The 16,920-nt window shown below is 42.5% G+C and overlaps 1 protein-coding gene across 4 annotated transcripts in view; it reads left to right on the top strand.

Moving 5' to 3' along the window:
* The window catches only part of LOC146492337 (NACHT, LRR and PYD domains-containing protein 3-like), a 71,324-nt gene extending 54,659 nt beyond the window's left edge, over nt 1–16,665 (top strand). For 3 of the 4 annotated variants that reach the window (XM_085150996.1, XM_085150995.1, XM_085150994.1), the window contains 3 exons: nt 841–1,017; nt 6,023–6,202; nt 8,977–16,665. In XM_085150996.1, the coding sequence (XP_085007122.1) occupies nt 841–1,017; nt 6,023–6,202; nt 8,977–9,169 (550 nt within the window). In that variant the 3' untranslated portion in view covers nt 9,170–16,665. The remainder of the gene's footprint in view (nt 1–840; nt 1,018–6,022; nt 6,203–8,976) is intronic. The other variant, XM_085150997.1, reaches the window with a different exon arrangement.
* The last annotated feature ends 255 nt before the right edge of the window (nt 16,666–16,920 follow it).

Raw genomic sequence — 16,920 nt, 5'->3', positions numbered from 1 at the left:
TGGCCTTCAAAGTAAAAGCTGCTCCTTTTGAAACATGTTTGCAGTAAAATGTAAGAAGAGCTGAAGCACATAAATGATCTACGTGCCAAAATATTAAACACAGTTGATATATTTGTGTGAGTGTTGTGATTCAGGTGTAGATATAGTAATGTAAATATAGCAGAGTTTCCTCTTCTAGATCAGCTGATCAGAGTCAGGCCAATCAGCTCTGAGCATGCTCAGTCTGAGTTATGGAGCCACATACTACGATTCACCGTGACAACAGCATGAGCAGAGGCTCCGTGTGAATCCAGAGGAGCAGGAACATGAATGATGACAGTAGATGTTTGTGTGAAAGTGCTGGAAGCAAATGAGTGTGTGATGTTCTTTCAGTGTTGCACTTTGTAGACGCTCCCTGAGCACTGGTCTCACAGCCAGCTGCACATAGAGACCAGTGTTGTTAGTCCAGGTCAGAAGATGACTTGTTGGAATGAAAATGAGCTTGTAGTTTGTCTGCTTTAATAATGTGACTTGAAAACGGTGTTGGACTTCAAATATGTCCATTTCTTTCACACTTCACCTTTAAAAGTGAAGCCATGTGGTTCCTGGAAGGAAAAACACGACTTTTTCAAGTCTTTTTCCTGTTTTTATGAGAAATGTACAACTTTAATGTGAAACATTCAGAGTTTTTTCTCTTGTTGTGTTTGTTTGAAGCTGCTTCCTGTTGGCTTCAGCTGTTTGGAGTTTCCATTTTCTAAACTTCTACATTCTGAACCTTCTTCAGCTCTGAACAGATGATGAAACACTGAATGATTTCAAGCACTTTGTCTAATAAACTTACATCTTTCATTCTTTATACAGATTGGAGACCTGTGGTTTGTCAGAGATCAGCTGTGATTATCTGGCAGCAGCACTGAAGTCCAACCCCTCCCATCTGAGAGAGCTGGACCTGTACAACAACTACAACCTGCAGGATCCAGGAGTGAAGCATCTGTGTGGTTTCCTGGAGAGTCCAGGATGTAAACTTGAAACTCTGAGGTCAGTCAGCATGTTTTAGTTGTGCTGAGATGAATATGATGTGAAAGTTGTGCTGACACTAAACTGCAGACATCAGGCTGATATTATACTGATCCACACTGAGGATCTTCATGGTAAAGTCTGTTTTCTTCTTCTCTGGTTTAGTCCATTGACTGCAGCAGAACAATGTTCACATTTCAAACAGTGATACTCAACGTATGGCCCGCGGCCCACACGCGGCCTGCCCACCTTTCCTGATTCAGAGAGAGGGGACCCTGATTAACTGTGTAGCTTCTTCCTCACAGTTCTAAGTATCAGACACAACAATGAATAATCCACAGCTGACTGTTTTTAGCAGGTCAAAGGTCACGGCACACTGCAGACAGTCAGAAATATTCTAACTCTGATCATTTATCAGTTGTGACACTGTGAGACTTGATCAGAGGTGTGATCATCACAGCAGAGGCCTTTGTGTCAAAGTCACTGAGGATCAAACAGAAACACATGAAGCAGATTTTCCTCTTCTGGCTTTTTATAGCAGATAACCTTCAAAATATTCTGCAGTCGATCAAAAACTGAAGCAAGCCATGAATCAACATGTGAACATGAGCTGATGCTGCTGAAGTGAAGCAAAGTTACAGAGGTTTGATTACAGACACAGCTGAGAGTTTGTAATCTGTCATCATTTTAAAAAGTTTCCATGGAACAGCAGAAATGAGGCTTTACTGTCAGAGGCCGACAGCACTGAACACAACAGCAGACTGGTGGCTAATAAACAGTGAATGATGCAGAAACAGATGTTTGAAGCTGTTCTTGGAGTACACTGAGAGAGAGAGAGCTGTGCAGGCAGTAACAGCCAAAGTCAGAGAGAATTCATGAGCATATTTATCAAACGTGAAGCAGAGTTTGGATCTTCCTTTGCTGCTGGTTCACTCAGTTTTGGTTGGAGACAGATGAAACCTGCAGCTTCAGGATCTGTGAGCTGTCCACTTTCAGCCCCGACGGCGTGTCCGTGTACGTGCCGTCGAGTGAACGATCCACGCTCTGTGTTTCCATCTTTGTGTGTTTAGCTGCTCTCATTTACTGTTTTAGCTGTTTGCTGCTTGTTGAAATAGTTTGTGAGCTTTAACCTGAGATTCTGGCAAAATACATTTATATTAAACATCGATTCAGGATTGAATGAATCAACATCGTTTTATTCAAATTAAAACCATTTAAATGGGAACATTAATTTTTTACAGCCGCCTCTAATGCTGGGTAATGTCAGCTGGTCCATGTGCAGCTGGCTGTGAGGCTCAGGGAGCGTCTACAAAGTGCAACACTGAAAGAACATCATCCATAAACATGGAGTAATAACTGGACTCTCATACAGCGAGACTCAAATGCCTTTAAACATCAGCTTATCCTGCTGATCCAAGTCCAACACTGAGTTTGTAAAAACATGTTTGTCAATCATTTTGTTTGGTTTCTGAGGAAAAAGATTCAATAACTTGCTGCTAATACACAACATTTCATCATATTTCCTCATAACCCTCTTTTGTCTGACCATTTGATCCCATTTGAATTTGCAATAAAGGATCCACAGAGTTTGGTGACAATAATGACAGTAGATGTTTGTGTGAAAGTGCTGGAAGCAAATGAGTGTGTGATGTTCTTTCAGTGTTGCACTTTGTAGACGCTCCCTGAGCACTGGTCTCACAACCAGTTGCACATAGAGACCAGTGTTGTTAGTCCAGGTCAGAAGATGACTTGTTGGAATGAAAATGAGCTTGTAGTTTGTCTGCTTTAATAATGTGACTGGAAAAAGGTGTTGGACTTCAAATATGTCCATTTCTTTCACACTTCACCTTTACTGTCAGAGGCCAACAGCACTGAACACAACAGCAGACTGGTGGCTAATAAGATAAGATAAAACTTTATTAATCCCTCTGGTGAGTTCCTCTGGGAAATTCGGTTTCCAAAAGCACAGCACCGACAGAAGTTACAGAGCGTGAGCAGAATATTATATTATACACACACACACACATATATAAATACAGAGACATATATAAATAAAATATACGAAGGGGATAAATAGAATAAATAGGAATAAAAATAAAAATAAAAATACAAGTGAATTGCACATTTAAAGTATTGAGGTCTATTGCACCGTTGACTATTAACAAAAGTATTGCACAAAGGTATTGCACAGTGAAGAGGCACTACAGCTTTGTTGTTCCCCCCTCCTTTGTCCTCCTGTTTCCCCTCCCTCTCCCTTCCAGAGAGGCGTTAAACAGTCTGATGGAGTGTGGGACAAAGGAGTTTTTAAGTCTGTTGGTTCTTGTCTTTGGGAGAAGCAACCTGTCACTGAGCAGTTGATGACATCATCAACATGCGCTATCGCGATAGAGCGATATAGTCAAAATCTCTATCGTTGGCCAAATTTATATAGTTTCTGTCGTATATCGTTTATATATCGCCCACCCCTATGTTTAATGTTTTGTATTTTCTTCTATTTAATCTCAAAGCTCCTAAAACAGTCAGTGATCACTGTTGACCTCCCTCGGCTTTTATTACCGCTAATCATTTATTTAAGCTCAGTTTTTAAAACCTTAGGATGTAACTACAGCCCAGCCCATGCAGCAGTATATGAATGACTAACCTCGTATTGTGGATGGATTATCTCAGTTGTTCTCCTGGCTGAAGTTTGGTTCTTTTACAGCATCCTGCCATGCGATTACATTTGTTCCTGACCACCGAGAACACTCACGTTAACTTTTATCGAGTGGGAAAAAAGTTAGCTTGTTTATATTATGCTAACATAGCTGTGTCGCTAGCGGTCACGTAGCACATCATTATATTCCAGCTAGCCAAACTTCAGTAACCCTACAAACATCACTGCTGTTTAGTTTTCTGTCTTCATTTATGTTGGAAGTGATAACAGAGCTGTACGTTTTAATTTGTTTCCAAAACCCCGCAGTCAGGACATGCTATATTGTATTTAAATAGAAGCTAGCGAGCTAACTTCCTGCTAACTTCTAACTCCGTTAAATGTCATAAATTCCATTTTCATGGATGCCTGGATGTTAAACTCAATTGTTACACCTGGTAGAGCAGAACGCTGATCATTTTATTAAAGATGAAAGACTTTAGACAGTTTTTCAACTCTCAGTAATGCCATATTGATCGTTTGATATATGGACCTGCAGCGGAGTTTAGGCCCAGACACGGCTAGTGATGTCAGACTGAACGACCGGATATCCATTGCCAATGTTTTGTCAATATTAACTTTGTAACCAGAGAGTAACCGTATGTACTAATAATTTATTTTAAATGAGGTAAACTGACTGCAGGATTTGAAATGTATAAAAGTACATCGTTGCATAGATGGACAATTTATGCTGTTCTCCATTAACTGAAAGGCCCTGAATTTCATGTTCATCTCTAATCAACTGCGCCAGAGGCTCAATACTTATATCAAACAGCAGGGGCGACAGTGGGCATCCTTGTCTACGCCCACGTTCCAGTGGAAATCTGGCTGACATTGTTCCATTTACCCGTACAGCTGCCATTGGGTTGGAATAAAGAATCTGTATCCACTTAATTAAGTTTGGCCCAAATTTGAATCAAGAAACAGAATCATTGTTTCTTCTTGTTTGGTCTTGTACAAGGACATTAAGTTCAACAATCTACAAACATTGTCCCCATAGTGCGTTCCTGCAATGAACCCCGTTTGATCTGGATTTATAACCTGTGTAATAATTTTACTAACTCTTTTGGCTAAAATCGTGGTGAGAATGCACAAATCAGTATTAAGTAATGAGATTGGCCTGTATGATTGACAGTTTGTGGGGTCCTTGCCCTCTTTATGGATTACGACAATTGTAGCATCGTTCCAGGACGGCGCCATAGTCCCAGTCTCCAGAGCGCAGTGGTAAGCTTTCAGTAATAAGGGTGCGACTTTGTCCATAAGTTTTTTATAGAATTCGTTAATAAAACCATCAGGGCCAGGACTGTTTTTAGTTTTAAGGTTTGAAATCACCTGTAAAATTTCTTGTTCTCGAATTGGTTCATCTAACTCCTTTGCTACAGATTCTGGCAGTGTTTTTAAATGATCTTTTCTAAGAAATCAGATAGTGTATTGTTATCTTTACATGTATCTGAATTTTTATATAATGACTCGAAAAAATTGGCAAAACAACTTGCAATTTGATTTGGTTTAGTAATTAGGGTTTGATCTGAATTCAACTTTTGGACCATATTACAAGTTTAATGTTTCCTGAGTCTTATTGCCAGCAATCTACTAGCCCTACTACCCTGTTCATAGTACTTTTGTTTAATGAATCTTAAATTGCCCTCAATTTTCTTGTTTATTAAACTATTAAGCTCACTACGTAACATTTTAAGATCGGAAAGCAAATTGGCTGTCTGTGCTTTTTTGTGTTGTTGCTCTAGGTGTTTTATTTTGGCCTCCAATTCACACCGCCTAGCCTCTTTTCTTTTTTCCTGGCACTTGCAAATGATATTATGCGACCTCTAATGTATGCCTTGGCGCAATCCCAGAGAGTTAAAGGCGATATCTCCATAGTTGTGTTCAACTCCAAGTAAGTATTTAGTTCAATGTATGAACTCACAAAACTGGCTGTCATTTAGGAGTGAGGCATTTAATCGCCAGACTTTAATGTTCTTGTTGCTCCTGTACCATCTCTCTGTCATCCTCCTCGCTCCCTCTTTGCACTCACAGTCTTTGTGCATCATTAACACTCACATGAGGAAAACCAAAGTTTTACTGGGCAGAAGATGATCATCAGTGACGCTGTCTTTAAAATGCTCTTGTTAGAAATGTACGACTTTAATGAGAAACATTCAGAGTTTTTTCTCTTGTTGTGTTTGTTTGAAGCTGCTTCCTGTTGGCTTCAGCTGTTTGGAGTTTCCATTTTTTAAACTTCTACATTCTGAACCTTCTTCAGCTCTGAACAGATGATGAAACACTGAATGATTTCAAGCACTTTGTCTAATAAACTTACATCTTTCATTCTTTATACAGATTGAAGGACTGTGGTTTGTCAGATATTGGCCTTGATTATCTGGCAGCAGCACTGAAGTCCAACCCCTCGTATCCCACAGAGGTGGACCTGAGTGGAACCTACAGCAACCTGCAGGGTTCAGGAGTGAAGCATCTGTGTGATTTTCGGGAGAATCCACGATGTCGATTTGAAACTCTGAGGTCAGTCAGCATGTTTTAGTTGTGCTGAGATGAATATGATGTGAAAGTTGTGCTGACACTAAACTGCAGACATCAGGCTGATATTATACTGATCCACACTGAGGATCTTCATGGTAAAGTCTGTTTTCTTCTTCTCTGGTTTAGTCCATTGACTGCAGCAGAACAATGTTCACATTTCAAACAGTGATACTCAACGTATGGCCCGCGGCCCACACGCGGCCTGCCCACCTTTCCTGATTCAGAGAGAGGGGACCCTGATTAACTGTGTAGCGTTCTTCCTCACAGTTCTAAGTATCAGACACAACAATGAATAATCCACAGCTGACTGTCTTTAGCAGGTCAAAGGTCACGGCACACAGCACTCTATGAAACAGTTTGGAGCAGGAATTCTTGCACATTTACAAACTGACACTGCTGCACGGCATGCTGGGTAATGCTAGCTGCTCAGGTATGGGCGTGCTAACGGCTGTGAGGCTCCGTGGGTGCAGAACACTGAAGAAGAGGAAAGAGAGGTGGAGGATGAAGAAAAGAGGCGGAGATGAAGCAGAAGTTTAGCTCCAGAGAGGAGCTGTGTCTGTGTGGGCGGGGCTCAGGCAGCTCCGCCCACACAGTGACAGTGAAGCAGGTGATATATATATATATACATATGCAAGGATGCTCTTCATCGACTACAGCTCGGCATTTAACACCATCATCCCCTCAAAACTTGCCACGAAGCTCGTCGACCTTGGGCTGGAACACCGATCTGCAGATGGATTCTAAACTTCCTCACAAACAGGCCCCAGGTGGTGAGAGTTGGTAAGCACACCTCCTCATCACTCATCCTAAACACAGGTACGCCACAGGGTTGTGTGCTTAGCCCCCTCCTATATTCCCTGTTCACACACGACTGTGTTGCTAAACACGAGTGCAACATCATCAAGTTTGCTGATGACACAACCATCATAGGCCTCATCACAGGCAATGATGAGACGGCCTATAGAGAGGAGGTGATGGCGCTGTACGAGTGGTGTCTGGAAAATAACCTGACTCTCAACATCAGCAAAACTAGAGAGATGATAGTGGACTACCGGAAACGACCAGTCAGGGAACACCAGCCCATCCACATCAACGGTGTCAAGGTCGAAAGGGTCAGCAGCTTCAAATTCCTTGGAGTCAATATCACAGAGGACTTCTCCTGGACCCTTCACACAGACACTGCTATCAGGAAAGCTCGCCAGCGGCTTTACTTCCTGAGGAGGCTGAGGAAGTTTAGCATGAACGCCAACATCACCTCAAATTTTTGCAGGTGTGCAATTGAGAGCTTGCTGAGGAGCTGCATCACAGTTTGGTATGGAAGCTGCTCTGCCAGCAGCCGTAAATCACTACAGAGGGTGGTGAAGGCAGCAGAGCACATCACTGGCACGAGGCTTCCTGCCATTCAGGACATTTATCTCCAGCGATGCCTCCGTAAAGCACACAGCATCATCAAGGACCACAGCCACCCAGCACATCAGCTGTTCTCCTTGTTACCATCTGGCAGACGTTACAGGAGTCTGTCTGCTCGACTACAAGACTTAAAAACAGTTTCTACCATCAAGCCGTACGACACCTCAATCACAACACTTAAACACACACACACTGCACAGGACGCACTCAGAAGCTACCCTGCAGCTTCACAAGTACTCTGTTTAATCTGCACTGGTCACTTCACTTTATTGTCATTGATATTTAAATTTAAAAAGTGCAATACTGTAATTTCTGCTGCTCATTCCTGTGCAATATCCCATCTGCCCTCCCGTCATATTTCTTTTCAAGATTTTCTTATTTAATCACTAGTGTACATATATTTATATTTATAGATACATATATATTTAGTCATCTTTTCTCTTTTACCACATCTCTCTAATATTTTGCTCTTTACTATTTTTCTATTTTTTTATTTTTTTTATTTTATTATATTTTATTATATTTTCTTCTACTGTACCATGCTGCTGAGTGACTGCTGCTCATCAAACACATTTCATTGCAATGTTGACCCTGTGCTAACTTACATATGACAAATAAAACTGAAAACTGAAACTGAAGAGTAATAAATGAAGACAGCAGACAGGATTTGATAAGCTGATGTACAAACATGTAGAATGATGGTGGCAGCTACAGAAACAGGTCCATACAGACTGAAGCGTGTCTCAGTCTGAATGTACACTGCTGTTATAAGAGCTGTGGAAACTCAGGTCAAAAGGACGTAACCACACTGCTGACAGTTCCAGGACAGTCACAGAGTTACAGCATCATTTGTGACCATAAAGACAGAAAGCTCATCCAAATCCTGGGATTAAAAGTCTGTCCTGGTGGTGTCCAGTCAAACACATCTCTGTGAAAGCTTCAATCCAACAGGCTCCAAAGTCCTTCTGCTCATTTCCTCGCCGGGTTCTTGATGCTCCTGTACCATCTCTCTGTCATCCTCCTCGCTCCTCTTTGCACTCACAGTCTTTGTGCATCATTAACACTCACATGAGGAAAACCAAAGTTTTACTGGGCAGAAGATGATCATCAGTGACGCTGCTTTAAAATACTCTTGTTAGAAATGTACGACTTTAATGTGAAACATTCAGAGTTTTTTCTCTTGTTGTGTTTGTTTGAAGCTGCTTCCTGTTGGCTTCAGCTGTTTGGAGTTTCCATTTTCTAAACTTCTACATTCTGAACCTTCTTCAGCTCTGAACAGATGATGAAACACTGAATGATTTCAAGCACTTTGTCTAATAAACTTACATCTTTCATTCTTTATACAGATTGGAGCGCTGTGATTTGTCAGAGATCAGCTGTGATTATCTGGAAGCAGTGCTGAAGCTCAACCCTTCGTATCCCAGAGAGGTGGACCTGAGTAACCACAAGCTTCAGGATGCAGAAGTGAAGCAGCTGTGTGTTCTTCTGGAGAATCCACAACATCAAATTGAAACTCTGAGGTCAGTCTCCACGTTTTAGTTGTGCTGACACTGTCGATCTGTGGAACTAAAACCTTTATACAGGAAGTCTGGTTCAGCTCTTTGTAGACCTTCTACTCTCTGATCCTCTGAGTCTTACTCAGTAGATGATGCAGAGTTGTGAAGCCGATGTGGGTGAGGACACTCGCCCAGCTCTAACTACTTTGACGTCCAGGTGTCTTCCCTGCTTGTCCTGATACAAACAAACCTGAGTAACCTTGCAGGTCAGATCTCATCAGTCACACCTGTTATGGCAGCTCTCCTCTAGATTGTAGTTCTTGTTAACCTGGGATGGTTTTAGAAGCCTGGACCACAGACTCCAAGGGAAGATATTACTGGGAAAGGCCAAAGCAACCTATTAGACCCATTAAACACTAACATAGATGAATACTCAGATTTAAACCTTTATTGTTTCACAAAGGGTTAAAAAGGGAACGTCCACAGTTTAGACTGCAGCAGATTTTATTAAAGCAGTTTGACAGGAGCAAAGCAAAAACACAAAGAATAAGTGTTTCACATATTAATACATACAACATAATAATAAAAGAAAAGCAAAAGAATGATAAAAAAGAATGAAAAAGTTGTCCAGAGCAGCAGGATGTCTGAGGTCTGCAGAAACACAAAAACACAGCAGCTAAAAATAGTTGTTGAAAGAAAACGAGGTGGGAGCTGCTGATTCCTGAGCTTTGATACTGGATTAGCTTCAGTAGTTATTCCCATCACTGCTGTAGGAGCTACATTTAGTCACAGCTGATTGTCTTCTTTGACCAATCAGAAGACTGTTGTAAAAACAAGCAGACAAAGAACCAATGAGAGTGAAGAACAGGATAAAGAGCTCGTGTGATGGATCAAAGCAATAATCAGCAGACTGTAGCAGTTTCTATCTGGATGAAAGTAGAAGGAGCTCAGCGAGCTCAGTCCCATATCTTTGGTTAGAAACAACATCAGTGATTTCCTGCTGCTCGAGATGATTCCAGCAGCTCTCATTACAGCAGCTGATGAGAGAAACAGCTGATGGCTCACAGCTCGTGCACTGTTGGATCTCCAGATGTTCACGTGGCTGAAGTCTGTGAAGAAACTGTGGTCCACGTAGTTCACACGGCCTCAGATTGGACCGAGCTCCCTGGATCACTGCAGCATCCTCAGCTGGTACATGGACGTCTCTGCTCCTCAGTCTTGGAGCCCCTGCAGGTCCGTCCACACCACCAGGGTCTTCTCACTCACCTTTCCTTTGTCCTTCATCGGCCGTGCTGTGTCTTTGTTCCTGCGGTGTTGTTCCCACGATGCAGTGCTGATGTTCCCTCCTTGAATGCACAACAAGTACGGTGCTGGTCTTTCTCGGGTGGAGCAGAGACAGATTGAAGTCTTTCAGGCTTTAGTGCGACTTCCCTGACAGAGGCTGGACTCCATGGTCTGCACAGGAGGCTTCTACACTGTGTGGAGGTGACTCCTGGACTTGAAGAAGGCTGCAGGTACATGTGTGATGAAGAGGACCTACAGCAGTGTGATGGAGCTGCAGGTCTGAAGGAAGTCCTGCTGTCCTGTCCCACCCTCATCTTTACTTCCTCTGTCTTCTCTGGACTTGTCCTCCTGTTTCAGAAACAGCACTGCTTCATGCCGAGGGTGGACGGGAGCGTTGGCTCTGATTCTTTTACCGTCCACCACAAGGAGACACTGATGCTGACCTCCTGATTCATCTGCATGTGTTCTGCTTCACACTGCTCACCTCCACCAAAGACTTCACAAACATCTTCTTTCTTTGAGTCCAGTTTGTCCCACAAACACTTCCAAATCTCCTCCTCTGAGATTCTGCAGCTTCTTGCAGTGTGACTCAGCTGACTTCTGACAGACCACAGACTGGCACAGCATCCACATGTGTCTCCTTTCAAACAGGCTCTTGATGTTTCCTCCCACATCATTCTGGCCTCTCAGTCTCCTTTGTTCTCCAGCTCTGTAGCTCCAGCTGATGAAGCTTCAGTTTCCATGTTGGTAACTGTAAACTACAGCCTCTGCTGTCAGCTGGGTAACTAAACAGAGCTGCAGCACGTCTCTGCGGTGGTGCTACATCCAGCCTGCAGACGGCCGTCTACATGTTGTAGTGGTTTACAGTCACCAGGGGGCGCTGTCCCAGCCATGCAGGCAGTGGGCTGCTCTGCTTGTGCTGTTGTTGGTGAAGCTGAAGTGAAAGCGAGAGTTAAAACACTGAACAGTGTCCACTGAGCTTCTCATGCTATTCTCATGCTCAAAGAAGTTTAACAGGAAGGACGACTCGTCCATCAGGCGTCCAGCTGTCCGTGACCGTGTCCACAGCAGAGTGTGACCGAGGCTTCATGCTAACACGCACACATGAAGCTAATACCACCACGAGCAGCTGCTCAGTGGATTTGGAGGACAAATGTCTGCAGCTTCTCACAGGCAGTATGCAGAATGTGGATCTCCACAAAGACTGTGGAGAGCTCGTCCCACACTCTAAATCCACACTTGTCTGCACAAAACTTCTCACACGTTCCCGTCACAAGTGTCTTCTAAGTGAAGCTAGAAGCAGATTTACAGAGACTGACAGCAGGAGCTGGGGCTGTTCGATAGAACGATGTATATATGATGACCATATGAAAACGTCTATCGTTTCATATCACGCTCTTTGTTTCCTGGTTATGTGTTTGTGTGTTTTCCAGATAAACCTTTCAAAATAAATCTGAAGATCCTGTTGAGAGTTTTCAAAATAAACACAATACATTACTGCGGTCGCTCGTTTATCGAGTTACGTTCTAAAAATAAGTCTCAGAATGAAGTAGCAGCTTTATGTTTTACAATTATTATAGAAGTTTTAAGGCAGTTAAACCCTCACTGCACACTTTCTACACTTTTCTCAGACAGGCATGAACATTTTCACACTTTTCTCTCTTGTTTAAACAAAGTTCAAACCTTCATAGAAAAATAAGTTCATTATTAAAGAATGAAAGCAAAGTGTTTCTGAAATGTGTCAAATCAGCCTTTGCTGGCATTAAATGAGCTTGGTTCTGTGTGAGGAGCACTCGTCCATGGCCTGGGCTCCTCGCTGTCAGGTAAAGTTTCATAAAGCTTTTGAGTTTTTATGCAGATAATGTTGGTGTCCAGCACGATGTTCTTTTTCCTGCGGTCACTGATCCACAAAGCCAAAGCTGACTCCATCCTTACGATGTTCTTGTTGTGGACAGTTACAACCTTTTTGCCTCCTTGTTGAAACTATGATGGTCAGCATCTTCCTCTGCCTTTGGCTGCTACCACAGGTGCAAAACGTCTCGTCATCATTGTTGTTTGTTGGGGACAAAACGTACAAACATACAGTGCAGCACTGCAGAGTCACACTGCTGTAAATTTGAACACATTCTGTACTGTACAGGAGACACGGCACGAGATTGGCTGACAATGGTCTACAGCCAATCAGGACGCAGAACACAACGCGCTGTAAAAAACAAAAGCATGCAAAATTGCACAAAAAAGATCAGCGAAACAGCGAGGCCGCCAAAGGTGAACTGTGTTACAGCGAGGGACCAGCGTATATATGGTTGTTGGGACGATAAATGTCTTTGAGCTTGTGTCAGAAGACGAGCTGCAGCTTTCTGGACCAGCTGCAGTCTTGCCAGGCAGGTCCCACTAACTCCAACATATAAGGAGTTACAATAATCCAGCTGGGATCATGAAAACGTGGATCGCCCGTTCAAGGTTTTTAAAAGATATAAATGATCTCACCTTAGATAAAAGCCTCAGTTTGAAGAAAGACCGCTGTACAACTGAGCTCAGCTGTTTTTCAAAGGTCACATTGCCGTCAAATATAAGCCCCAAATGTAATAATGCGATTTAATAAAAGAGCTGAACCAGTCTAATAGAGCGCCCTTGATGCCGCCATGCTCCAATGGTGACATCAAGATGCTGTGGTCAACAGTGTCAAAGGCAGCGGTCAGATCCAAAAGCACAGCTGAGTCTCCTGATCAGTGGCTGATAAAAGATCATTAAGAACTTTTCAAAGTGCAGTTTCAGTGCTGTGAAGAGCTTTAAAACCAGACTGAAACCTTTACAACAGATTGCAGCTGAACAAATATAATCTTTTACAAAATCTTCGACAGGAAGGGAAGCTTTGAAATAGGCCTGAAGTTTGAGCGGACAGAGGATCCAGATCAGGTTTTTAGTACAGGCTGTACAACAGCATGTTTAAAACAGGCTGTACAACACCTGAACTAAGACTGCTGTTAAAAATCGCTAAGATGTCGGAACCAACAACCTTTAAAATCTTTTTAAACACGTGTTGGAACAACATCATTTGGACAAGATGATGTCTTTATAGCATCACATCGTTCCTCCACCTGATCAAACCACACAGGCTCAAACTGATCAAAAACAGCTGAGCAGGTGAATATTTTAGCCCCGGTGCGATCTCGGGCGAGAGTATCGATGATGGCCAAAGGGCAGCGTCCAGCTCTACGGCCGCTGAAGAGCAGACTCAACAGACGCGCGTGATGTGGATCCTACTGCTCTAAAATTGGAGCTTCTTCAATCCATTAAAGAGGACATTAGTACGCTGTTAAAAGAAGAACTCAGAAATGCATTGAAAGAAGATTTTGACAATATAAGGGCTGACGTGCAAGGACTGAGAAATGAGATCGCTAACAGCATGGCGGCGACGTGCGGCGAAGTTGATGGAGTAAAGGTTAGTGAAAGAAGCTGAGGATGGGCTGTCAATGTGGAGCGATGAGGTGACCACCCTGCAGTCTACAGTAGAGAGTATGAAGGAGGAGCTGTCTGACCTGAAGGATAAATGTGATGAAGGCAGGAAGCGGAGAGCTAACATCCACATCATAGGGATCCCAGAGGGCCTGGACTCGAGCTCCTCCACGGCCGTATCCGTGCTACTACGTGAAGTGCTGGGTATGGATAAAGACGTTATTGTCGACCGCTCACACAGGAGCCCTATCCTGAGAAAGCCAGCTGGTAACCCGCACGCCGTCATAGCCGAGCGTCACTACTACCAGGATTGTGTGGCTACGCCGTGCCAGGGCCCAAGCCCCGCTTGAGTTTAACGGACAACCTATTGCAATATTACGACTGGGCGATATGACCCAAAGTTCATATCTCGATATTCTTTAGCTGGATGGCGATATACGATATATATCTCGATATTTTTAAAGCCAGAAAGTACGAACAAAAAGAGAGTTCTTAGTCAAAGCTGTGTCCCAAATCTCACACAGGCACATTTATTAACATACAGCGTAGATGTACATGAAACAATTACTCAGAAATAAATGATCAGCATTTATTAAATAATAATGCTCCATAAATAAAAGAAAACAATGTTGTTTTTGTGCATAACAAAAAGCTCACAATCGTGCAGTCAAAATGTAAACTAACAGACGCTGAGCATAATAACAAGCAGCTGCTCTGTTCCCAGGTTCTACTGCGTGACTGACAGCCTGGAGTTTGAAATCCTCTTTGTAACCGTGTCTCTTACAGGTGCCATTTATGGTCCTTATACACACTCAATACAGTAATATTACGTTGAAGCAGAGTACGTATCACTCCGCGAGGCTCCTCGTAGCTGTAATGCTCCAACAATCCATCAAGCGGTGCGGCCTCGTAGCTTAGCAAAGTCGTACCAAAACATTTTTGAAAGGTTTCTGAGCGCCGTGTAGCACATAAAATCGGTTCGAGGTCAGTAAGCACAACCAGAATTCATCCATAAGGCGCACTGTCGATTTATGAGAAATTACAGGATTTTAAGTGCGACTTATAGTGCAGAAAATATAGTTTATGGTTTTCCTTTGATCTTAGCAAATATCTACGCCTCTAATTGGGACGATCACAGATTTTTCACTAATGTCTTTGCGCGGCTCCCCAATATGTCATCACACAATATCATCTTTGAGGGAGACCTAAACTGCTCATTATCTGCTATGGACCACAGTTCACACAAAAGTACACTTAGTCCAAAGTCATGCGTCATTCAGAGCTTTCTTGATAATTATGGGCTGCTGATGTATGGAGATTTCATAATCCTGCTTCACGTCAATACTCTTTTTTTCTAATGTCCATAAAACATATATTTGTATAGAAAAACGTCTCCCTTTAGTTACAGAATGTGATTATAAGACTCTGGTGATTTCTCCTCTTGTTTTTTAATGTGTATTCCTGATGCCTGCTCCAACTATCAGCCATGGAGATTCAACTCAGTGTTGTTAGCAGATGAAGAGTTTGTCAGTTACAAAAGGTCTCAAAGAGATTTTTTTTCTATCAATCAGACCCCAGAGATGTCATCATCAGTCATTTGGGAATCTCTAAAAGCATCTGAGAGGCCAAATAATTTCATTTTGTGCCAAACAGAATAAAATAGCGACCGAGCGCCTCTCTCAGTTAGCTGATGAAATGACTAAACTACATGCTGTGTACAGCCACTCTCCTGAGCCTGTATTATATACACAGCGGTTACAATGACAAACTGAATACAATCTCATATCTACAAAACAGGCTGAGTCAAAGTTGCAGCTACGCTTATGAACATGGAGAAAAAACAGGCGAGTTATCAGCTCACCAGCTACGACTAAGAACAGCTAACCAACTATCCTTGAGCTCTACAATGACCAGGGAATAAGGTCTACAGACAACCAAACTATCCTTGAGATCCACAATGATTTCAATAAGTTTTTTGATATTCCCTCCTTGGGAGAAGATGCGATCGCTAGTCTGGAGGAACCTGTCTCTAATGTTGAAATTGAAACGGCCGTACGGAGCATGCAGTCTGGAAAATCTGCTGCCCCGACGGGTATCCATCTGATTTTTTCATAAAGTTTTCTGACCGACTGAATTCACTGTTAAAATCAACTTTTGAAGAATCCTTCCTCTCACAGTCGTTGCCTCCAACAATGCATCAAGCAGTGATGTGTTTAATTGTAAAACAGGAAAAAGACCATTTAGATTGTCGTTCATGTCGTTTAATATCTTTGTTCAACACAGACACCAAGATCCTGGCTCAAGTGTTGGCCCGTCGCTTACACAAGTATTTGTCCTCCATTATTTCACCAGACCAGACGGGCTTTATTAGGCACTCTTTTTTTAACATTAGAGCTCTATTAAATATTTATACCCATGTTAAAGGTGATACATTGGAAACTGTAATTTGGCTTGACGCAGAAAAGGCGTTGGATCGGGTGAGATGGGATTTTTTTTTATACGCTTAAAAAATGTGTCTTTAATTTTGTATCTTGGATAAAAGTATTGTATTGCTCCCCTCTAACAGCCGTCCGGACTAACAATAATCTGCCCCCCAGGACAGGGATGCCCTCTGTCTCCTTTTTGCCATTGAACCGCTAGCTGTTGCTCTGAGACAATGTGTTGGTGTTGAGGGAAAACATCGAGGGGGTATCGAACATGAAGTCTCTCTTTATGCCGACGACATGATTTTATTTATTTCCAACCCATCGAACAGCCTCCACAAACTTTTGGATAGACTTACAATAATAATAATAATACATTTTATTATAGGCGCCTTTAAGAGCCTCAAGGTCACCTTAATGCATACTTAAGGAATTTGGGACAATTTCTGGATATAAAGTGAATTTTGGGAAGAGCGAGGCAAAGTCTATCTGTACGACAACTGGGGAGTTTTGTGTTTTAGCCCCTTTTAAACCCAGCTATAACAAGTTTAAGTACTCGGGCATCTGGGTGACAAGAAAACCACAAAGACTTGTATAAAACTATCTTCCTTTATTGTCGAAGCTTAAA

Source organism: Neolamprologus multifasciatus, chromosome 23 (genome assembly GCF_963576455.1).
Source record: "Neolamprologus multifasciatus chromosome 23, fNeoMul1.2, whole genome shotgun sequence".
NCBI classification, from domain to species: Eukaryota; Metazoa; Chordata; class Actinopteri; order Cichliformes; family Cichlidae; genus Neolamprologus; species Neolamprologus multifasciatus.
The sequence above is the reverse complement of the archived record's forward strand: the minus strand, read 5'-3'. Positions and strand labels throughout refer to the sequence as shown.